This window comes from Tupaia chinensis, unplaced genomic scaffold, assembly GCF_000334495.1.
Source record: "Tupaia chinensis unplaced genomic scaffold, TupChi_1.0 Scaffold000361_2, whole genome shotgun sequence".
NCBI classification, from domain to species: Eukaryota; Metazoa; Chordata; class Mammalia; order Scandentia; family Tupaiidae; genus Tupaia; species Tupaia belangeri.
In genome coordinates this window covers 6,096,399-6,120,956 of record NW_006159858.1, presented here as the reverse complement: position 1 = coordinate 6,120,956, position 24,558 = coordinate 6,096,399, and the positions used below count along the sequence as shown (strand labels likewise).

Sequence of the window (24,558 nt, the reverse complement as noted above, 5' to 3'; positions counted from 1 at the left end):
CAGAGAGAGACAGAGAGACAGAAAGTGAGAAATCACCCTCCCCCCAGGGGGAATGGCCATGCCGCAATCCCTTCTCCTCCATTCTCCTCTCGGGATCTTGGGCACGCACATGCGCCCAGTGTGAGTCCCAGACCCAGTGGCTTAAAACTACATAGGAGTCCAGCGACATAGCCATTATGCTAACTGCTGGTCCCTCATTTTGATGTCTATAGGGGTTCCTATAATCAATTCCCCATAAATACTAAAGGACAACTTAAATTCTATTACAGGGAGGGAGCAAAGTCTGAGAGCCATAATCTAATCTTGCAAGCATCGGTGGGCAGCAAGCGTGTTTCTGAGAAATCTGCACTCTGAGCACAGATACCCCGGAGAAGATGAGAGACACTCAGAGGGCATTAGAGTGGAGATATTGTCAGGTTGAAACTGCAAGAAGCTGTTTGCCTAAAAACGGTGGGGGGTCGGGGGAGGAATAATGCAGCAAGACTGAGAAGATTTGAAGGAACCATAAGAGATGTACAAGGCTATAGTCAATTCTGACACCTTTGGAGCTTTATAACATGATAAGGGCCATCACTTGGTTGTGGTATGTGAGAAGAAAGTGCCTACTCTGCTGGAAATTCACTCTCCTGCCTTTCCTATGTGGGTGGAAGGGAAATAGGCGATGTAAATTGAAGCCAAAAAAAAAAAAAAAACAGCCAAAATTAAAAAAAACACTTTTTTCAACCACTGTTATCGTAGGAAGTTTGGAGGTGGAATAAAAGAAGAGAAGCCTGTGACTCTCTTATAAGAAATGAGTTATTAACGAGGGTCAGGTGTCAGAGAGGGCACAAGGTCAGGTGTCAGAGAGGACTCCCCATCTGGAGTCACATGCCCATAATAAGCCAGGTCTCTCTCCCTAACACTTTGACCTAGGTTAAGGAATTTGAAGATAATACACCCTGGTCTCATATTTTAAACATCTTTTTAAAGAAACATTCTTTCTTGCCTTAAACATATATCGCTTGCCATTTTGTAATGAAAGGGAAAAGGACTTCAACAATCTTAAACTGGTTCTTCTGGGATTTCAAGTCTTTGGTTCTTCTGTACCTCTAAGCTTCATGAAACTGACCTATCTCTCTTCTAACCAGAAGGGTTTCAGAACTGAAAATAAAGTCATAGTTAAATATACAAGTGTCTTATTTGCAGTATGTCAAACACATGATGTCCAGACTTACATAACTCAATTTTTCTTTTTTTTAAACAGGAATTACTTCAGACTTGTATATTTCCTATGAATTTATTAAAAATGAGGATGGATTAGAAAGTACACATTTGTGGTGCAACCAACAACAGATGCTTTGACATTTGTTAAAATGTCCAAATTCCCAAAACCAGAATGACAGACAACTTTCCTTCCTAAAATGTGGCCTTTGCATTGGCTTATTCAGGAGTACTTCTCCACAGGTCTAAGAAATATTATTAATGCCACGAAACAGTAGGAAAATGTATGTGTGTATAAATGCATGTTGAGTGTGTGTTCTTTTCTCTGCGGGTGGTTTCATGACTTTCAAATGATTTTCTAAAAAGTTCATGCTCTGTCTAAAAGTTACAAATGCCTGAATTTGATGGTGACTCAGATATATCATACTAACAAACTCATGATATACCCTATATGCGGGGGAAAATAACATAGAGAAGGATTCATGAAACTTTGCCTGGGATGAGACAATCCTAAAAACCTCTGTTCTCTTATGAAGAACCAGGGGGCCAGCAGGTGGCATTGTTATTAGGGCACTGGACTTCCATAGCGCTGATAGTGCAAGTCCCAGACCTGGCAGGTTCAAACTCATGCCAGGTGCATGTGCATGAGTGCCCAAACTCCTAGGAGGAGAATAGAGAAAAAGAGATTGTGGTATGGCCATCCCCTTCCCTACCCCAGGAGAAGGGATTCTGATCCCCACCCCCTTCTCTGACAAAGTGCATATATCCTAGAAGTAGACATTTCTTAGATCTGTGTTAGACACAGATGGGGTGAATCACTTGATAATGATTTCTCCAGAGATCATGTCCATGCTCTGCCCTCTTTCTTCTCACGAAGTACTCCTTCCAATTGGCACTTGGATCAGACTGAGAAAGCTAGAATAATTCCCTGACATGTTAAAATATAGAACACTTCTCAAAATGGCCTCACTTATGTCAAGCACCACATCCAAATGCTTTCACAGATGTTTGCAAACAACCTGCCTGAACCACTCAGATAAACCACTGTTACCACAAGCCACAATGAGCAAAACAAGCCATGATAAACCAAATTGGTAGCAGTGACATGAACATATAGCCACAATAAGACCCTTTTCAGAGAGACGTATTAACCGGACTCTCAGACAGCTCAACACCATTCAGCTCTTGACAGTTTCTCTGTGCGAATCAGAGCAAGTGTTGTGCTCGAACACCCGCTACAGTAGAGGCACCTCACCTCTGTGAGGCTGGAATCACCAGAAGCCTGACTTGTAGAACTGGATTGGCCTTGGGCATTTGTGCTGTCCCAGGGACTCCTTGGCTGCGGACCTATTCTGTGCCTCATCACAGGAAAACTTCCTATGAGAGCCCTTGTCTCCGACAGCTGACCTGTCCAGTGAGGCTTCAGATCAGACTCTCCACATAGAGCCCCTTCGAGGTTGTGGTGCAGGTTCTCGGCCCTGAGCAGCTCACATCTCCCTGCCCTTTACCCTGCTATGATTGCTTGGATGTTAGGACTTTGATGGGAATAAAGCCTTGACATTGTGGAAAGACACAAATCGAATTGTGGGTCAGTTCCCCACGTTCTCAATAATGTTTCAGGCTGAAACTGAGAAAATATTTTTAAATCTTTTGTCACCCCTCTGAAATGATGTGAACCCAACATGCAGTGCGAACCTATTCGGTGTGTCCAAAGAGAGAAAGAGAATGAAACAGTAGGAAAATGTATGTGTGTGTATAAATGTGTGTTGAGTGTGTGTTCTTTTCTCTGTGGGTAGTTTATATTCAGAAGGAAGCAGAAGAGGTAGAGCAAGTCCACCATAATTTCCCGTCCCGTCTCTATACCAGACACATGAGCTACTAAATCTCACTTTTCTACTTAGCGAGTTCAATTCCTCTGTCTGTCACTTGCAGTCAAAAGAGTCCTGACCTCTTTATTTTCAGCATCAGCTCTAGGAATTATCTTCTGTATCAGACTTCTCAATTAGGAGCAAAAGTTTTCATCTTATCACAATAATTACTACAGAAGCTACCCTATAAGAAGAGAACCTCTCCCCTGGCATCTTCTTAGAGTGGCTCTTCCTCTGGTTCTTCCTTGCTTACACAGACAGACCTCATAGAAAGAAAAGTTTTGTATTTATGACTAAGAACAATTCCAAATTAACATAAGTCATGGGTCTCGATGGTTCTTTACATAGAAAGACACCATGTAAATCAAAATGATCAAGAATGTGGTTCTGGGGACCAGCAGTTAGCATAATGGCTATGTCGCTGCACTCCCATGTAGTCCCAGACCCGGTGGCTTAAACCCACACCGGGCGCATGTGCGTGCGTGCCCTAGATCCCGAGAGGAGAATGGAGGAGAAGGGATTGCGGCGTGGTCTTACCCCAGGGGGGTGATTTCTCACTTTCTGTCTGTCTCTCTGTCTCTCTGGTGAGTGCACACACCCTATAGCAAAACCTCTCCAAGAAAAAAAAAAAAAAGGAATGTGGCTCTGGAAATAAATTCCCTATGTTTGAATCCTTGATTTACATTTGGACAGGTTGCCTAAATTCTCTAAGTCTCTGGGGTTTCTTTGCCTATAAAACGAGCAAAATAACAATAACGCTAATTGCATAGAAAAGTTGCAAAAATTAGATTAAACCATGTATTTATCAGGTCATCAGAAGAGTCATGAGGCATTTTTGCATAGAAAAACATAGAGAAAATAGTTCTGACTTTTCCAACAACCAATACATTATGTGTATTATGATACATAAACATGCTCTATCATTAATATTAACACTTCAAATGTTAATTCCTTGAACACCAGTATATGAAAGACACAAACTCATCCATGGCATTCAAAAGGAATCTAGAGGTATTACAGGCCACAGTGATGCTAAATACAGATAAAAGGAGACCCAGTAAACACTGACCTTGATACTGTATAGTGACATCTCCTGCTTCAGGCAACAACAGTGTAGAGTGTTAAAGTGGTCTTACATAGCAAATCAGTTACCAAATCAAATCTCCTGATTCCTAATCCTATACCCTTTCCATTTGCCATATTTTGTTTCATTGTATTATTGTTGATTTGGGATATGGCTGTTTACAAACTCTTTTTTCTCCTCCCATCTTTAAATAGAGTCTTATTCACCCCTTGGCTATGGGCTAGTCTTAGTGAGTCACTTCTAAGTCAAACAGTTTATGCCCTTGCTCATTTAAGGGACCATCGCTCTTGGAATGCCAAGTACCATACTGTTAGGAAGCCTATGCCATATGAAGAGGTTTATGTGGGCCAATAGTCTCCAGGTAATAGCTTCCTCTGAAATCCTAGCTGACAACCAACATTAGCTGCCAGACTGTATGCTTTTAAGATAACTCCGGAGCTTGCCCCATAACACAAGAGTTAAGCATTGTACATCGGGAGCTGGGTCCCACATGACTGATCACAGTTTGAATCCCAGCCCCAACAGCTTAAAGAAACACACTGGGCACATGTGCTTGAGTGTCCAAAGTCCTAATGGGATGAAGAAATGAAGAAAAGGATTGCAGCATGAGTATGCTCCATTGGGGAGTGCTTTCTCTCACTCTTGCTTCCGTTCTCTCTGTCAAGTGTGCATGCCCTCTGGCAATTAAAAAAAGTCTCCAGAGGGTCAACTGGTAGTGCAGCCATAACACAATGGTCTGTGATTCTTGCAGGGACCACATGGGAAGGTCGCAGGTTTGAGTTCCAAGGACTTCCTGTATATGCTGGGCAAGCACACACATGTCCATGATCCGAGCTGCCAGAGGCTAAGGACAGATCATAGTGTGAAGACCCTGATGGATGTATTTCTCTCTCTTCCTCTCCCTCATGGAATAAACAAACTTTTTAAAAAGTTTTCACTCTAGACCTTCACCTCAAGTGAAGATCACCAAGCCGAGTCCAGTCAACCCCTAAGCTATAGGAGATGATATTAATAATAACATGTCATTGTTGTCTTGTGCCGTTAAGTTTAGGATGGTTTGTTACATGTATATACATAGATAATGGAATGGGAGCTGAGCAATAGTGGGAGTAGAAAGTCCTAATATCTTTGAGCACTGTTGGTCAACATAGATCACTATCACCTAAGCAAGCAATTGTTCCCATTGCAGAGCAGAAGGGCATGTAGGGAAGGGTCTACAGCTCTGTTTGCATACATTAGTAAAAGGAATAAAGGGCAAGCTCTGAAGGTTTGCTTATGCACCTCTGTATTTTGTGCTAAGAAAATAGAAGATACTGCTTTGCAAAAAACAAATAGTCAATTCCTTTCCTTCCAGTGCACACTGGCACAAACAGGTCAGCAGTAGCTTGGTCAAAAAGGTCTTTCCTCAAGCTCTAAGAAGAATGAGTGTCTGTGTGCTTTCTACGTGTGTGTCTGTGTGTGTGTGTGTGTGTGCTCTGTACATCTGTGAGAAAACTGGGCCTCTTCAATGCTCCATCCCACCCCAGAATCACTTTTCAACCTTCCGCTCTCCCACCTTCTCCCATACTACCACCCACTATTCCTCAAGGATCTTTCATCGTCTGATGTTTTCTTATTCCTTCGACTTTCATCTCTCCCTTTCTACTGGATCTTCCTCTTTTATAAACATGTAAATAACTGAAATCTTTCCCTTCTAAAAACAACAGCATTCCTTTACCATATTCCTTTTGCTCTCCAAACAACAAACATTTGAAAGTCTCTTGAGCCCTGGTTACTATGAAGTGTGCTGGACTTTGAAGATCCCCTCAAGGAGCTCTCAGATCAATAGAGACTCATGTGCCAAAAAGCTTCTCTTCACAAGAAAACTTGTTGGTGTAAGTTCTATTCTCTCGGCCTCCTGTTCTTCACTGTCCCTGCCAAGACCTCACTAGAGCCCCACAATTGATCACAACTATTTGATTACAACTATCCCTACCAGGAACTCACTTTAAGCCCCACCATCCCACTACAATTAGTCTAGAAAGAGTCTCTGGTTACTAAATACAGAGGTATTTTATCCCTCATCTTACAAACTGAACGAACTATTAACCACACACTCAGCTTCCCCTTTAGAAGAAACTCCTTTAAAGTAAATGTGATCCTTTCTCTTCTTTGCATTGAACTACATGAAGGAACAGTTTTTACAAATCAAAAATGGTCAATACCCAGTGGTTTTGGAGAAGGAAGAGCTGAACAGATGAGGTATAGGGGAATTTCTAAGGAAATGGATCTATTTTGTATGATACGCTAATGGTAGGTACATGTCACTATACTTTTCTCAAAATCCATGGGATGTACAACACCAAGTGAGCCCTAATGTGAACTATGGACTTGGGTTGATAATGACGTGTCAATGCTAGTTCAACTATTATAACAAATGTACCACTCTGGAGCAAGATGTTGATGGGGGAGCCTGCTGGGAGTGGAGGAAATATATGGGAACTCTGTACTTTCTGTTCAGTTTCATAGTGTACCTAAAACTGCCCTAAAATTAAGTCTACTGACTTCTGTTCAGAAAGGTCAAATATTAGCAATTTTGTATGATTTGGCCTAAACGTTTTCTTTCTATCCCCCACTTCTCTGACGACTCTTTCTAGGATTCCTCAGTCTAACCTCCATCTTTTTCTTAGCTGCTGGTGTCCTCCAGAGCCTCATGTTTTCTTTTCACTCTAAACATTCCCCTCAAGAAAAAAGACTTTGGTCTTTATGATTCTACATGTCATGGTCTAGGAAATGTCCTTCCACATTTCTTGTCTTAGGATCTCAAAATAGCGAGCCACTGCCTCCAGATGCTGTGAAGGTTGTAGGTTGTACCTCCACCAATTTCAGACACAGCTACCGCTTCCAAGTTTACGGATGACTGAGTGGCAGAACATTTTTCCGCAACGGGATAAGAAAAATGAATTACTTTAAAATTCTTTTTTCTCAGATAGCATGAATGCAATAGATTCTTACATAGGATATTACTTCTCCTACTGCTAAATATTTTTCATGCTTCTCTTAAAATGTGTGTTTCCAGGGGTGCTTACATATTAGTGCAGTATTTGCACTAATGTTCCACATGATAGTTTGGAACATTTTATAATATTAAATAATGTAAATAACTTTAAAAGTTGTATATATAAAAGCTTAGACCCAACTTGTGTGGAACTTGAGGCTGATTTTTTACTATGTTTAGGTTAAATTCCCTGGAAAACAAACTCTGGACTCTTAAATTTATTAGCGTTTGTACACAAAAATGTACTCAGAGGGCCACGTTGAAGAAAGCAGGATTGGGCAGAGGAAGAAACTGAATGGTGTTGTAGTTGCAGTTAAAACAGAAGCCTCAGTCAGCACAACTGGAAGCTCTGGAACAGGTATGGATGGCCCTTCAAAACTGTCCCAGTGGAGGCACCTCCCAATTGACTGGCCCTCAGACAAATGCTATTCCCAGAGAAAAAGTATAGCCTTGAGGGAGGCAGCTCCCTGTGGTAAGGGACAATCTCCAGAGAAGGACTCACTTGTGACCAGAAGCAAATACTCCAGAAGTTGCAGGAACAAGTGCCTTAGTTCTGCAGGGGGCCTGGACAGCACATCTTGGTGTCCATCATACTTCCATGGCAAGTAAAGGATCATTAAGTGGTAGAACTGTAAATCATTTTGATTTTATATAATATTAAAATAATTTATTTAAATCTTCTGAAAGTTGAAACAACTTTAGTTTTACTTTAATGTGTGTGCGTGTGTTTTTTAATTGTCAAAGGAAAGGCTATGAGAACAGCACTATCGTGATTGGAAAGTCAGAATTGTTAAATTAGTCGACTTGATTTTGCTCATTGTAGTTCTTAGTCTCAACTGAAATATGCTTTCCTCTCAAATGGCTAGGAAATACTCACTAGAGAAATTAGTTTCAGGTGAATCTGCTTCATATGCATACAAGTATTTTGCTTCTAATTTCTTTATGTTTTATTGAAATGCTGCTTTAATGAAATGCCACTTTCAGGAGCTTAGTATCTACTGCCTTTATGACCAGTTATTCCCCCAACCAGATGGTCAATTTCCAAGGTCAGGTCTATGCCAAACATTTCTATCCTTCTTAGTGGCCATCAATATACTGAACACATGTGCAATCAGTTTGTGACCTTTTCACAGGAAACAAACAGAAAATACCCAAGCCACCCTAGAAGTTACTGTACCATCCCATTAACATCCCCACCCCCACCCCCGGAAGATCAGTGCTGATCTTCTGGAATTGGTGGACCCCAATTCCAAAAGCAAAGAGGCAGAAAGTATGAGGGTCCAGGGTCTAAGTCCTTTGGTCTTCTGACAAAATTTTATTAAACAGAAATGGAGAGGGTTCTGCCACTTTAAAAAAAAAATAATTAAGCCACTGATCTAAATTAACAATGTAATTTCTAAACTTAAATTTTTTAAATGTATTTCAATTTTTTTTCATTGCTTGCCCTGGAACCTAGTGGTTAAAGGAGCCAAATCCCACATGGCCAACCTGCAATTTGATTTCTGGCCTCAGTAGCTTGAAAAACACATTGAGCACATGTGTGTAAGTGCCCTAAATCCCAACAGGATAAAGAAATGGAGAAGGGGTTGCAGCATGATCATGCCCCATTGGAGGGCGCTTTCTCCCCTTCCTCCCTTTCTATCTCTCTGACTCTGTTAAGTGCACAGGCCCTCCAGCAATTAAAAAAATTCTTTGTGATTCCTAAGAAATGTCTTATATAGGTCCCTAGAGTTTAGGGTGTCATTAAGAAACACAGGAGTGGAAAGAGATCACTTGACTAGAAGAACCTTAGAGGCTATAGAGGCATAGAAAATGGTTACAGATTCTGGAGACAGTGTGGGAAGAGGGCAGGATAAGGAGGAGAGTGTAAGGGAAGGAACCAAGGAGAAAAATAGAGAAGCAAGACACTGATGGGATACAGAAATGGATGATTATCTGTTCATGGTAATGCGTGTAGTAACTTCAACTGGACTGGTGTGACATCTTTTTTTTTTTTTTTTGGAGAGGTTTTTGCCAATTGCTGGTCCCTCGTGTGACATATCTTCATGTTGGGTATATTCACTTTACAAACTATGGTGATGTAGTGATTAAATGGATAGAAAAAATAAAATAAATGTTTAAAAAATATAAGTAAAGACAAGTACAAGAAAGAAAGATTCTAATGATGATGCGTGTCCTCTACTGCCAGGAAGTAAACCAATGGTCCCATTTTCTATAGTCACATTTTGTTGTTGTTGTTAAGCTCTTGGTTTTACTTTATTTTAAAAAATTATTTTTTCCATTCTTTTGTGATTTTTACCGTGGTAAGACATAGATTACATTTACCATTTTAAATACTTAGTGTACAACCTAATGGAATTAAGTACATTCATATTTTTGTATGACCATGACTACTATCCATTTCCATATTGTTTCTATTATCCCAATCTGAAACTCTAGACCCAATAAACAGTAACTCCCCATTATCCATTCCCCTCAGTCCTGGTAATCTGCATTCTACTTTTTGTGTCTATGAATGTACCTACCTACATTCACATTTTTCAGTTAAAATATGGCTATAATTCTCCAACCTCCTCCCAGAAGGTGCTCTTTCTTGTCAATTCATATGACAAAAGGAGGAGAAGAAGAAAATCTAATTAATCCCCCATAAGGGCCTTGTACGTTCCCTTCTGTGATTCCTCACACTCTCAATAGACAATGTGTGTAAAGAAGCAAGTTGCCCAAATTTCATGAGTCATTGGATATGGATATAGTCTCCAATGTGGTAATAACATTTGGCTACTTGGGGTTATCAGAGATTAATAATTGAGCATGGAAATAGGTTAAAATACTGTTGAGTCAATTTCTCTGAATCCCCAAGTAATCTAATCTGACTATTCATACTCAGCAATAAAGACTAAGAAGTTATTAGTTGGAATGCTTTAAGCTTCATGAAATAGAAACTCCAACTCAAAATGGATTAAATCATATTTATCTTCTCATATGACAAGTAGAAGGAGAAGCAGTTTCAGAGTTGGTTCAACTGGCAGCTCAATGAAGTCACCAGGACTCAGGTTCCTTTTCACTTTCTGCTCTGCCTGCCTCTGCACGTTCTTCTCAGGCTAACGCCTCTCGTGGTCCCAAAGTGGCTGCTCGAAAACAGATGCCATTTGCAGGCACATTCTACAACAGGAAGGAGACTTTTATTTCCAAATCTCCCTTTTTCCTTCTTTTTTCCCCCCAATTTTTAATTATATTTTCTGACATACATATAATAATTTTAGATCTTTCTGGGATACTTCTCTGGGTTTTTTTTAATACACTACGTGATACTCATATCAAGGATATAAGCACATTCACCATCCCCAGCATTCAACACTGCACTGTATTACACTCTCCCAAAAACCACTCAACCTTGTAAAAGCAGGGGGAAACTTCCCAAGACCCCTCAGAACACACTGCCAGGCTATTGGTCAGAATTTTATCATGTGTGCATGCCAATCACTTATGAGAAGGCTAGGATTACCGTTCAGGTTTAAATCAATCATTCCTCTCTGAACTTCCCTGATGCACAGGGAGGGAGATAGCTAAGCATAATTAGCATTGTATTTGTTGCCAAGGAAGAGTAAGCAGGTTTTGCTCCTATATGTTTGAACAGTGCCCTAACATACATATTAATAGAATACAATACGAGAAATCTGAAAACACAATTTAAGAAATTGTAAATACCTATTAGTAGTCCTCAAGTTTCCAAAGTCTCTTTATAATACCTAATTCAACTAATTTGACAAAAAACAAAACAACTCATAGATATTTATCAAATAAAGGAGTCATTCATTTATCCATCCTTTCTCACTTATGATGTTCTGAGTACTATCATATTCAAGATACAGTTCACAATAAAGAATTTAATAATATGTAAGTTTACATCATCAAGAAATTTATTATTTGGAAACTGCCAAACTTTAAAAATTACTGTAATAGTTTCTCATGCCATAATGTCAAAATGCTTTTCAAATTAAATATACCCCCAAAATAACCATAATTTCTAAAAAGTTTTGAAATTTGCTAACCTAAACTTACAAATAAAATGTATTATTTTCTTGAGAGAAAGGGATGGAGACAGTTCAGTGAATTAGAATATGTAACAGGTTAGGAAACTCTAGACTTATTCAAATAATCCTGATTGACAAATCTCAAATGTAAAATAGTCATACTCTTTCTACCAGAATCTTTCTTTCTTTTTTTTTTTTTTAATTGACATCCTAGACTGTTGGCACCATAATCTTCATCATCTGACAGAGGCAATTTTCTGATCTCGGTTGAACAAACCAGGGTGAATGTTACATTTGGCCCTATTTTTAACTTGCCTAGATGGTGTGAATGGGTGTGTGGCTCAGGATGGCCCCATATATTGGACTACTTTCAGAAACTGTTTGTACCTTGGGCGTAACCAGCAGTTGTAGATGGGAGTGGGGAATCAGGGTGAGGAATGGTAAGGTCAATGCCTTTCTGGTAACCAGCTACCTGTGCAGTGCCAAGTATTACTTCAGATTTGTGGGAGTTACTCTTGATCATCTGCATACAGGTTGAAAAATGAGATGGATAGGAGATAGGAGGCTAACTCGAAGAAAGTTGCTTCTGATCTCAGCTCAACCCACCCAAGTTAAATTTGGGTGTGCTACGTATGGAAGAATTAGCAGGGAGAGTGACCCTTTTCACGACAAGGGACATAGGCAATGTTCTGCACCCTGCCTGTTGAGAATAGAAATTTCCTTTGCTTCTTTGGGTATTATCTGGATTTGATGCCAAGGCCAAAGAAGAAGGAGCAAAGAGAATGCAAGAGGAAAGTAACCACAATTCCTGAGATGTTTAGGCTTTTAGCAATAATATACAGAAGACTCTAACAACCTGAAGAAGTTTTGCATTCCCTTTACTTACAGCATCCTATTTCTTCTATCTAAAATGGCTTTCCCACAAATGGACATTTCTTCTTCCTTTTTCTTCATTGATCCATGACCTTCCTTCAAAATGGTTATTTGGCTCTAACTACTTTCCAGAAGCCTTTAAACACATCCAAGCTGATCCCTTTCAGCCCTAAAAATGAAAATGGTGGCTGAAACTCAGATATGAACAAGTAGCTAAAATTATGGCTTAGGTCTCAGTCAGGGGTCAGCCAACTGCAGCCAGCAGGCCAAACCCAGTCCACCGCCTGTCTTTGTCCAGCCCCCAGCTTGCATGAAATGGAAATTATATAAAATTCAAATATCAATGTCCACACATAAAGGTTATTGGAATGTGTCTGTGTACATATTGTCTATGGCTGCTTTCGCACTGCAATGACCGATGTTAGTAGCTGTAAAAGACTGTATAGTCACAGAGCCTGATATATTTACTGTCTGGCCCTTCACAGAAAAAAAAACAATAAAATTACTTATTCCTGGTCTAAGACACCAAAAGTGTTAGATACGTTAAATAAAAATCTATCAAAGGAATAAATTTCAGACAACCCAACAAGGCAAAGGCCATCAAGTAGCCTCATTAAAGTCTAAGGCCCACAATGAAGACTAAATGATTACCCTGAGGAGCAGGGTATAAGGAGCAGAAAACAAACAAATAAACAAACAAAAAAAACAATGAAGTGATACACAAAGAACAATAAAATACAGAGATATTAATGTCTGTGCTTTTCACTACCACATCCCTAATACCTCACCTACTTCTTAGATGTGGGTAGGTACTCATTAAATAGTTACTGAGGGTCAGCTTCATGGCATAGTGATAATGCACTACTGTAGAGAAGCCAGATCCCACATAGTGCCATGGTTCAAATGCCTACCCCATCAGCCTGAAACATGTGGGGCACGTGCAGGAGTGCCTAGAATCTGCTGGGCTGGAGGACTGGAGAAAGAGGGTTACCTAATGTCTAAACCCTGTGGAGGGTGCTCTCCTTTCCTTCACATCCTCTATCATGAGTAAAGAAGGAAAATAGTTATTGAATAAATGAATGGAGAAGAGGAGAAAAGGGGGAAACATAAGTGAACAAGAGTTGCACAGGGTTGGTAGTAAAAAAGTATCCCCAACAACCTCGAATTTGTCCACCCTGTATGATGTGCCAAGGATTCCCAAAACTTAGCCAAATCCCCTCTTTGTAAACATACCAAATGTCCAAACCAGTAAGCAACTGTGGTAACTTCCCTGCTGCCCATATAAACCCACCTTTCCACACTTCCTGAGTCACCAGACATTAATATCTTTAGTCCAGGGAGAGACTAAATTCAGACACGAGGATTAGCAAGGGGAAGACAATCAAATATCAAGCTCAGAAATAAACAGCACCACTTGTTCTGTTGATCTCTGATTAACTGGCTCTCATTTCCGAAACAGGGCCTCTTTCTCTCTTTCTCTCTCACTCTTTGCAGGTGACACCCACACATATCCTTCAGTGTTGGCAGAGATGCTCACTCAGATAACAACTGGAGTTCATGCTACACATTTTCATCTTCGTGTGTCATCATCACCATGCAAAACCACAACTATAGGAAAACAATGCTGTTTGCTGCTCTTCAGTCTCAACTGACATTTCCTCCCAGCTCACAATTTGTTCTTTGGAGCCAGAGAAGTGTTTTAATCCGTCATTGAGTTAACTCTGCCCACTGAAGTATAAGTCAAATCCAATTCACTGCTACCCTGAGATCAATTCACTTTTCTGAGACTTTTGCTTCCCTAGAATTCCTGAAGCTCCCTTTGAAAAACAAAGAAGATAGGGAAACAGGCTTTGAGAAGCATACATTCTGGTCCATAGAGTTGTACCAAGAATGAGGTCAGCTTAGGAAAACTGATATGTTCTTGGATTGTCCAAATTTCATCCCAAACAGTTCTCAAGTATTGGGCCCAGTGTCAAAACACAGAAATGACAAAGGCACACTGAGAAAGTTTGCCACCTTCTATACTGGTCAGTGGTCTGAATTTTTATGTGCTGGGAGCTGTAAATCTTTTAAGGGAAGGCACATGTTTCTACAGGGATGCCAAATCAAAGCTGAGATCCAGACACTTAGAGGTGCTCCTGAAGAACCAAATTTCTGAGCACCACTGCTACAAAGTCAAGAGTTAGGCAGTGCCTCGGTGTAGGGGACCCAGTGCTGCAAAACAAGGTTCTGGTATAGTCCCGAGACCATTCCAATTGCTGCTGCTTCATGTGGTGGTCAGGCTCCCATTATGATCGACGAGTCTAGAAGTTTCTTTGATTTTTCTCAATCATATATTCTCTCTGCTCCAAAAAAATGAGAGACAAGAAAGGGTACTGCTTAAAAAGAAATTTGTCTGCTACCAGACTGAAGGGAAAAAGTGAATTCAGGGTTATAGGTAAATACACTATTCACACAATTGTGTAGCTAGAACATGGTGGAAGGATTGCTAGTTAAAACTGTGAAGTTTATATTTTATTTCATTTTGAATGTCAGTTCCAAGGTACTAGAACTTTTTTAAAGAAGTTTTTGCCATAGGACCCATGCACTCACCTGATTGAGAGACACACATAAAAACAATGAGAAAGAAATGAAGAAATCACCCCCCAGGGGGATGGTCATGACTCAATATCTTCTCCTCCATTTTCATCCTAGGATCTTGGCATACTCACACACACACGATGTGATTTTCAAGCCACCGGGTCCAGGACTCAAACTATGGTTGGCCATGTGGGAGTTCCATGACATAACCATTACACCATTTGCTGGCCCCCAATGTGCTAGAACCTTTTTGCAAAACTAAATTACATTATATTGACTATCACAATCAAGAAGTGCTTAGCAAGCAGATTTTTAAAATCAATCTTGTGCTTTTTCAATTGGTTTGATCCATCCTAGTGAACCATCCATGAGTGACTATCAGAGCTCAGTCTTCTCAGAGTAATAGGAGACATGTAGCCCATCATTTTCAAGTTGCAGTTACCATTATTAAGTTTACTGAGCTCCATTTCCACAAATAAGAGTCAGTTTAGAGATGAACTCATTGTGCATATAATTGACTCCAAGACACACTCAAAGTGAAATTTATAACAAATGAAACAAGGGCTGTAGCATGAATTGTCAGACTCACTCTTGTGACTGTTCAAGTTCAAGGGTTTTCATCCACAAAAATGACAGCAGTATGTGTGTGTAAAAAGATGAGATTTTCTGTCCCCGGCATTCCCATTTTTGAACCCTTTTTTGAATCAGAGCCAGGCAAGGCATTTATAGAATTTGTTGGGGGTAAAATCACTCCATAGAAAAAGAGCACAGTTCATAAAACATGTGTGTGTGTTTTAAGTCCTTTCTTTCTAATAAAATGAGTTTTTAACTTATTAACAGGAAAGTAGAAAATAGAACTGGTTCTCTCTCCTTCTCAGAGTGTGATTAGAACATTTAGACTGATCATTCGTTCATAATGCCATGTGAAATCATCCATTCAGTAAATAAATATTTATTACATGCCAGGCACTATTCTAGGTCTTTAGGACACAGAAATAAACAAAATAGATAAAGTTCTTTTCCTCATGGAACTTACATTCTAGTTTTGGAAAACAATAAATAAATCAATGGCAACTGGGTGACACAGTGGTGACACAATGCTCTGCAAGGCTGAGGCCATATAGCAAGGTTCCAGATTTGCAGCCAAGTACATGCATATGCCCAGGATCCTGGCTGGCTGAAGCTGGAGTATATCATGAAATGCTTTCTCTCTCTCTCCTTCTTATGGAAGAAATAAGTAAATAAACTTGAACAAAAATTTAAGTAAAACATCTAATGTAAGAAATTTTTTCTATGGAGAAAAAGAAATAAGGAAAGCAGACAAGGTGTGGGGAAATTTAACTAGGATAGAAGGTGACACTTGAGCAGAGACCTGAAAGAGGCGGAGGTAGGTAGATCAAACAATCCAGGTAGATGTTGAGAGAAGAACATTTTATACAGGTGAAATAGAAATAGTATGTATAGAGGTCCTGAGGTGGAGAACATACTTGTGATGTTTGAGGAGAAATATAGTAGAAACATAAATAGGCCTTGAGAGAGATTTCCCGAGGCCCTAATGGCCTTGCAAATACCATGAACTCACTCTTGCCACGGTCTGTGACCTAAGTTAATAATAGGTCTTTTGGGACCAGCAGTTGGCATGTTGGCTATGTTGCTGGACTCCCATGTAGTCGACCGTGGTTCAAGTCCGGGACCCAGTGGCTTAAACTCATGCCAGATGCTTGTACATGCATGCCTAAGATCCTGAGAGGAGAATGGAGGAGAAAGGGATTGCAGCATGGCCATCCCCCCTAGGGGGTGATTTCTTGCTTTCTGTCTCTCTATCTCTGTCTTTCTGGTGAGTGCCCCCCCCACAGCAAAAACTCACCAAAAAATAAAAAAAAAAAATGGTTCTTTGGTAGTGATAATCCTGGTCCTAGGTCCATCAGTGGCACCATCTCTAACCTTCAGCATGTAGTTGGATGCAACACTTAGGAATCAGTCCCCATGCCAGCTATAGTTCCCATATGGCCATTCAAACGATTGGGATGGGGAAACAGACATTTACTTGATAATCAACACCACCATTAAAATAGCCACAAGGTCTGGTGGCTCAGTTAGTTAACTCAAGGGACTGATAGAGTCAAGGCCGATGTTAGATTTCTCACATAGAACATTCACATCACACAGAATGCATGGGTAAGCCAGTCTGACATCTCAGAGGTAAATCATTGTCCTGTTGAGAAAATGTGATTGAAGAAAGCACACCAGAAGTGTACTTTGCTTGAAATAAAATTAACATTTGAAAGTCTAGTTCTTTTGTTAAGAGGTTGAATTAGAGAGTCATAAAAGGACTTATCCCATCCCTCTTTTAAATGGCATTTTCCCCAGATTGATTGCCAAAGTGAATCATACCTACTCTTAAAACAATATTAAAGCACAAATTTTAAAACATGCACATGGTAGTTTAGTAATTTTATCACTGAATACACAGAATATAATGTACACTTGGTCACTTTAAATTGGCATGCTCAGTCTAAAATTACATGAGTTTACAATAAAAAATTACAGGCATATCATTAATTATAGGACTCTGACAACACTAGCAGCAAATGACATTGTTTTCTTCATAATTATCATATCTGAAACTATGAAAGCATCGCTCCAACCAACTGTTTTTAAACCATTTCTTGGTTCATACTAATAGTGAAAATAGACTTCCCTGTGTAACATTTTTACTTTGGTTCCATTCAGAGTGAGTAAGAAAAATCTCAAATGTGATTCATCTTTAGTAAACCTATTTTTCCAGTTAGAAAATAAAACCACTTATTACTTAAGATCAAATCTTTCCATTTACAAAATGCTTCTATTTATTATTTGCCACTGCCCTTTCTAAAACTTCCCTAGCTTCATCATTTTTAAATACAATTGGATAACTAGTATTGAAGAACTCTGCCCAAAGGCTGGCAGGTGGCACAGTGCAATGTAAAGTCAACAGTCCCTCATCACCCAGTACTGCTGAGTTTGACCTTCTTCGAAGTCCAATTTAAAATCAACCAAAGCACAATATTTTCTGTCTGGAATCAAATTATTATCATCCCTACCCTGCTCCTCACATTAAAAAAGAGTTAAAAGTCCTCTTTATATACACAAAAGTTAGGGGAAATGTCCTATCATTTATTACTAGAGAATGTATTTCAAGAAACAGGAAAATGGTGGAAGTTAAGAGGTTCTTATTTACTATAGCACCTCATCCCTGGGTAGTGGGTTTAAATTTGTGTATTGTTTTCCTTCTCTTATTAAGTCATGGCCCAACTTAATTTTTATGCATAATTTATCTATGTGGTCATAGTATTAATAGCTAAAATTATATGTCAGGATGATGCTAAAAGCCAGGGATAAGCAAAGATAAAGACAGTTTCGTTCCATGCCCCCATGTGGATAATAGCATAGGAGCAGACATTTGTGAGCATTTTTTCCTTTCGTAGTTGAAGAATCATAGTCTTAGATGTGCATTCAGCTAATAATGTAACTTGAACTAGATCACCTGCCTCAAAGACCTAGGTTCCTCTAACACCTGAATAAAATGAACCACTGAACAAACTATAAAGGCAAAAATAGAGTCATTCTTTAAGGTCCCAGGCATAATCCAGTTGACCCAACCTGAAGATAGAAAAATATCCATGGTCATTCCAGAGTCACGCTTTGCAGAGTCTCTTGAGAACTTAGAAGTCTCCAAATACACACTTCAAAATGTGTTTCCAAGTCAATGGGCCTCCAGGGTTCACAGGCAATTGAATCCACAGGGTTCTGAAACTCTGAACCCTAAGGCACAAAAAAAATTTCCTGTAAAGGAACTCTTCCCAGGGTTCCTTCTGCCTGACACCTTCTGGAAAACTTAACACCTGCTAAAATAAAACCAATTCCATGGCACATGACAAGAATTGTGTCATTCCCTTCCATCCTAACCTCCTTCAGAAGAAGCTTACAGGGACTCCTCCCTCATATCTAATGAATGCTAATACCCCTTCTTCACAGATCCTCACTTCTCCTACGGATTCTCATTCAAAATCCCACATCAGACCTCAATGGAGGCAATGAAGAGACCACTATGTAAGATAGAAACAATAGGACAGAAAAGCCCCTATGAGTTGACTGAAGTGAGATGCTAATGAATAATTCTTCATCATATTCTAATATTTTTGGCATAAAGTGATTTTATCTTCTGACACATTCTTCCCTGGTGGGAGACTATTTTATCCTTTCAAGATCATATTGTGAACACTGAATCCCATGACAGGAAGTGAGGAAAGCAAATCAGCTTGCCTAGCATTGCTTTGAGGAGCTCCCATTGATCAAAACAACCAAATATGGTATGAATTCACCAAAGACAATGTCTTTATTCCAAACTAAAAGGAAAATGGATTAAATAGGAACTGAGTGGCTCATTTTGATGAGAAGACAGTGTTTTGAGGGCTTTTAAATATTTAAGTCTCCCTACCTACTCCTCCACTCTCACCTTAAACCTATTTAACCAAAAGGAGTGATTTCCTAGCTTTTCTTCTTCAAAAAGTATTTGTATATCACACACTACTTGATTGGGATGTGCAAGGGAATGAGAAAGGACTGGCTCAGCCAGCATCTTGGAAGCAGGTTTCAAGGCTAACAAAATCTACCCAGTTTTTGTTTTCTACCCTAACATCTCAATCAAGTCAATAAATAGATGGTAAGTTTGAATTTGAGTCATGGCACTGCAAGACTTAAACTGCCACAGGAAGTTTCTTTAACTTCATTTCAGAGTCTCAAAATGATCTCTACCTGTGGTCTAGTCCCTCAAGACAAATTGGCATTGGTGGCCTGCCAGGGTCCTGAGGTAGCCGGCTGAAGAAGTACTTTCCTATCCAGAGCAGTGATGTTGAGCAGAGGGAGGGATGCCAGCCGGCTGGCTTCTGGATAGGCCTCCATGTCAGGAGCGGTATGCCGCAAAGTCGCGAGCTGGCGCGTAGGGCTGGTAGTGCTTGCGGGTGGGCCCGGGCCGCCGAGGAGTCATGTTCATGTAGTCACTCTGAAGGAGCCTGTTATTCTTATTTTTCATCTATAAAAAAAGAGAAGGTAATGTAGAGGGAGAAACATGAAGGAGATGTTGTGGATATGTTCTAAGACATTGGGGGCAACTCTTCAGAACATCGACTGCCAAACGAGGCTGAACACCAGCAACCCTTGAGCATGTTGGACTTGGATAGCGACTAATCAAAGTAACTACTTAACTCTTTTAACTTAACTTGAAAACTCTGAATTAAAGAAATTATTTTAGAGAAATGCATACATGTTACTCTCAATAAAGTCATCTGACCTGAATTCTAAAAGGATATCTAATTAACATATTCATTGTGGATATTTAAATACACAGATGGCCCTTTCTCCTTTAAATAGGGTAAGCGTCCCCATTTTTATTTATTTATTTATTTTACTTTGGAGAGGTTTTTGCTATAGGGCACGTGTGCTCGCCAGAAAGACAGAGAGAGATAGAGAGACAGAAAGCGAGAAATCCCCTCCCCCAGGGGGGATGGCCGCTACGATCCCTTCTTCTCCATTCTCCTCTCGGGATCTTGGGTATGCACACACGCACACCCAGCCTGAGTTTAAGCCACCGGGTCAGGAACTCAAACCGTGGTCAACTACATGGGAGTCCAGCGACATAGCCCTTACACCAAACTGCTGGTCCCTATCCCCATTTTAAACTTCCTACATTAGTCATTTGCTTAACAAGCCATTTTTCCATAATTAACCAAAGAGGGCCTTCAGTTCCTCCAGAATTAAAAATTCATAATGGTGGAGTCCAAACTAATGGAGATTTCTCATATATACCATTGCCTAAGCCATATGTCTTAAGCCTCATCCTTGACATCGCGAGCATCCTTATCCCCTGCCCTAGGGGACATTTGGCAAAATAAGGAGGCACGTTACTGACATCTAATGGGTGAAGACCAGAGATGCTGAAACCTCCTATAAGACAGCCCCCCCATGACAAAGAATTATCAAACCCAATATGCCAATAGTTCCAAGACTGGGAAATCTTTGTTGTGAAGAAGAATGGAAGAACAGGAGCACAGTGGGATGGAGATGGCACATTCTGTCAGGCACACCAGACTCCACAGTGCCCATGTGCATTGTACATATGCACACACATGTGCAGCAGCACTGCCTATGTGTCTGTGTGATTCTGTCATCAAATTCATCCTTCCCCAGCCAATCTCTGTTAAAAATGTGTGCTTTGAGGACCACCCCTACTTTAACTTTCCCTTCGCCTCATCCTTTCTACTTGTTTCCTGGGAACACCAGCAAAACACAAGGCATACACAGAGCAAACTGCTTAAATATACAGTCTTCAAGAATCTACTGGATTTAAAGGCAGATCCTCCCTATACACACACTATCCACATTCTCCACATTGTGATCTACCATGGGGGAGACCATTGCTTTCAAAGGCTCCTTTAGACTAGAAAAGAGAACAAGTTTAGCAGCTCAGCCTAGTGAATGGAAAAATGAGTGAGAGTAACAGGTGCTGGTCTGTGGCAGCCTGACCAAGGGGAGCTCCTTCTTTACTCAAATGTCAGTATCAGGTCAAGAATGAGATAGAATCTGCAGCTGCTCCCAGAAACCCACTCAACCTAGAACTGCCTATGGTTGCACATTGCAGGTACTCAGGAAGTTCCAGAAAACATCAACATATGCCAGATCACACCACAGATCGGCCAAAAATAGGATCCCAGAAACTCACCCAGGAAACAGCTAAACTCTAGAGATCCCTGATGGCCTAGATGCCTTGTTCAACAAGGTACTTGGTATTTAAACAGTGGTATCAGGAAAATACTGACCCAGGGTAAAAATGCTGATATCCTATAAAAAATAGAAATATTTTTACTTATACTTATTTGGTCAGAGAGTACAAAGAACTAGGTTTGAGACACAAATAAAGGGTAGTTTTTATAGGGTAACCTAATTGACCACAAGAGGCCGCAGATAATAAGACAGGCCAAACACTGGGACTGTCCAATTCACAGAAAACCTGTGAGACCAAAATAAATGTTCTCAAGACAAAGTAAGATGATTCTCTAGGAATTAGAAATGCTGCCAAAGAAAACCTATAGTGTCTATGATGTTTTTAAGCTGAAACTGAACTATTTAAACTCATTAAGAGAAGCTGTTTCTGTCGCTTTGAATGATTCAAGTCGCTCGGCAAATTAGTGCCTTGTTCTGACATTCCAATGTATATTTACAACACATTTTAAATGATAAACAGTACCCTTTTTGCCTTTGAAAGTTCCATTCGTTTCCAAAACTATTTTCAGAAAGCTAGTAAATCACTCTGACCTAGGTTCAACATATCACAGATGGAGTACCTTTCCTGGAAGAGTAACCAAGAGCCACTGCACCTGGCCTTTATGTCAGGAAGTCAAGATTCCCAATGAGAGGAATGGAAAACCATATGGCAGGAACGAAAGTCAATGGCTGGGGGCAGCAGGTGGACTGGCAGTTAAGTCACTGTACTCCCACATGGCTGACTGTGGTTCAAGTCCTGAACCTGATGGTTCACTTTATCACTTTCTCTTCTGCCCTCTCTCTGGTCAAATTAAAAATAATAAATGAATAAATAATTCTTTTTTAAAATGTCTTTTAGGGGCCGGCAGGTGGTGTGGTGATTAAGTGAGCTGGACTCCTACATGTCCGTTTGCAGTTCAAGTCCCAGATCCAGCAGCTTGCTTTCTCACTTTCTCTCTCACACTTTGTTCCTCTCTGGTCAAATTTTAAAAATTAAATAAATCAAATAAATGAAGTTAAATAAAAGAACTCTTTTTTTAAAATGATTTTTAAAAGTCAATTGTCAGTGGGACCAGCAGTTGGCTTAATGGCTATGTCACTGGACTCCCATGTAGTCAACCCAGTTCAAGTCCCAGACCCGGTGACTTAAACTCATGCCAGGCACATGTGTGTACGTGCCCAAGATCCTGAGAGGAGAATGGAGGAGAAGGGGTTGCAATGTGGCCATCCTCTCTGTGGAGTGATTTCTTGCTTTCTGTCTCTCTGTCTCTCTCTGTCTTTCTGGCGAGTACGCATGCCCAATAGCAAAAAATAAATAAAATAATTTTTAAAAATGTTTTAAAGTCAATGGCCAAGGACTAGGAAAAAAATGAGAACCAAGAATTCTATAAATTCTAAAATCATCAGTGAATATCACAGAGGATCAAAACTAGAAGGTATTTTAGTTGAAAACACCAAGATCCTGAAAGATGAAAGGACTCAACATCAGAGGCAGAACTTGGGTGATTTTACTCTACTAAAGCATCAGGATTGGGCGACTGGCAGATGGCAAGCCAGGCGAATTCTTAAGATGATATCTAGTATAAAAAATTTCTAGGAACAAGCAGCCACTTTGTTCCCTACTCTGCAGAAGGTACAGATTGGGCAACAGGCAGCCTGACAAATGTCCACCACCAACAACAACCCCACACACACACACTGAGAGTCTTCTGAATTGCAAAAAATGTCTGACGGAAAATGGAATCTTTGGGATAGGACAAAAGTTTAAAAGTATCTGAGAATGAATGATAGAGTAGTATGATGATTGATCCAAGACTACCTACCACTCCACCACCCCCCAGCAACAAGACTATAGTAAATATGATGGCTTCATATGACGTGGCTTCCAGAAATAACAACTCATTTATGGATTATGCCTTAAAGATGAATATAATATTTCATATAGCCTTGTTTAAGTCCTTAAATTAGTCTCTCTGGGAGTCACCCATTCTTCAGTCAATAAGCATTCATTCAGCACTAAAATGAACTTAATACCAGATGGATGGAGAATATCAAGAAAAATCGTCCTTTATTTTTGAGGACCATATATGAAATATTCTGTACCACACTTTTACATAAGAAAAAACTGTTTTTTTTGGGGGGGGAGATGTTTTTGCTGTAGGGCGTGTGTGCTCACCAGAAAGACAGAGAGAGACAGAGATACAGAAAGTAAGAAATAACCCCCTGGGGGGATGGCCATGCCGCTCTCTTCCATTCTCCTCTCAGGATCTTGGGTATGCATGCACATGCCTGGCATGAGCTTAAGCCCCTGGGTCTGAGACTCAAACCACAGTCGACTACATGAGAGTCCAACAATACAACCATTATGCCAACCGCTGGTCCCAGGAAGAACTTTCTAAGCAAGGGAAAGATCCTTGCTAAGGAGGCTCTTTCTTATCAGTAAATATGTTCATCAAAATGTGTTCAAACCTAGGGACCAGCAGTTAGTGTAATGGCTATGTCACTGACTCCCATGTGGTCGACCGTGGTTCAAGTTCTGGACCCGGTGGCTTAAACTCACACCGGGTGCGTGTGCATGCATACCCAAGATCCTGAGAGGACAATGGAGGAGAAGGGATTGCAGTGTGGCCATCCCTCCGCCCCCCAGGGGATGATTTCTCACTTTCTGTCTCTCTGTCTCTCTGTCTCTCTGGCAAGCACACACGCTGTATAGCAAAATCTCTCCACCCCCCCCCAAAAAAAGAATGTGTTCTAACCTAGACCAAAAATTCAACATTGAGGAAGGCCAAAACTATATATCAAGTTTATTGCATGAACATTTCCAAATGTTGATCAACTCCTATTCATTGATGAGAATTCTGAAAAGTCTAATTCCCATTATAGTTTCATAATGACAGCAACAGACTTGGCCTCACACTATTCATCTGCTTCAAATGAGACAAAAGTATGACTCAAATAAACAGACCTAGTTTCTCTGCTAGTTTTGAATGCACAATTTCAGTAGCCAAGTTTCTCGTGATTTTTGATCCTGAGCCAAAGTTGTTCAATGACTTCAGTTACCTAGTTTGCATATATATATAT

At 40.2% G+C, this 24,558-nt stretch overlaps 1 protein-coding gene across 2 annotated transcripts in view; it reads right to left on the bottom strand.

The window, feature by feature from the left end:
- Nucleotides 1-16,824: 16,824 nt before the first annotated feature.
- Nucleotides 16,825-24,558, bottom strand: part of CD28 (CD28 molecule) — a 36,794-nt gene continuing 29,060 nt past the window's right edge. For both annotated transcript variants that reach the window (XM_006153077.3, XM_027773663.1), the window contains exon 4: nt 16,825-19,750. In XM_006153077.3, coding sequence (XP_006153139.2) covers nt 19,622-19,750 — 129 coding nt within the window. In that variant the 3' untranslated portion in view covers nt 16,825-19,621. The remainder of the gene's footprint in view (nt 19,751-24,558) is intronic.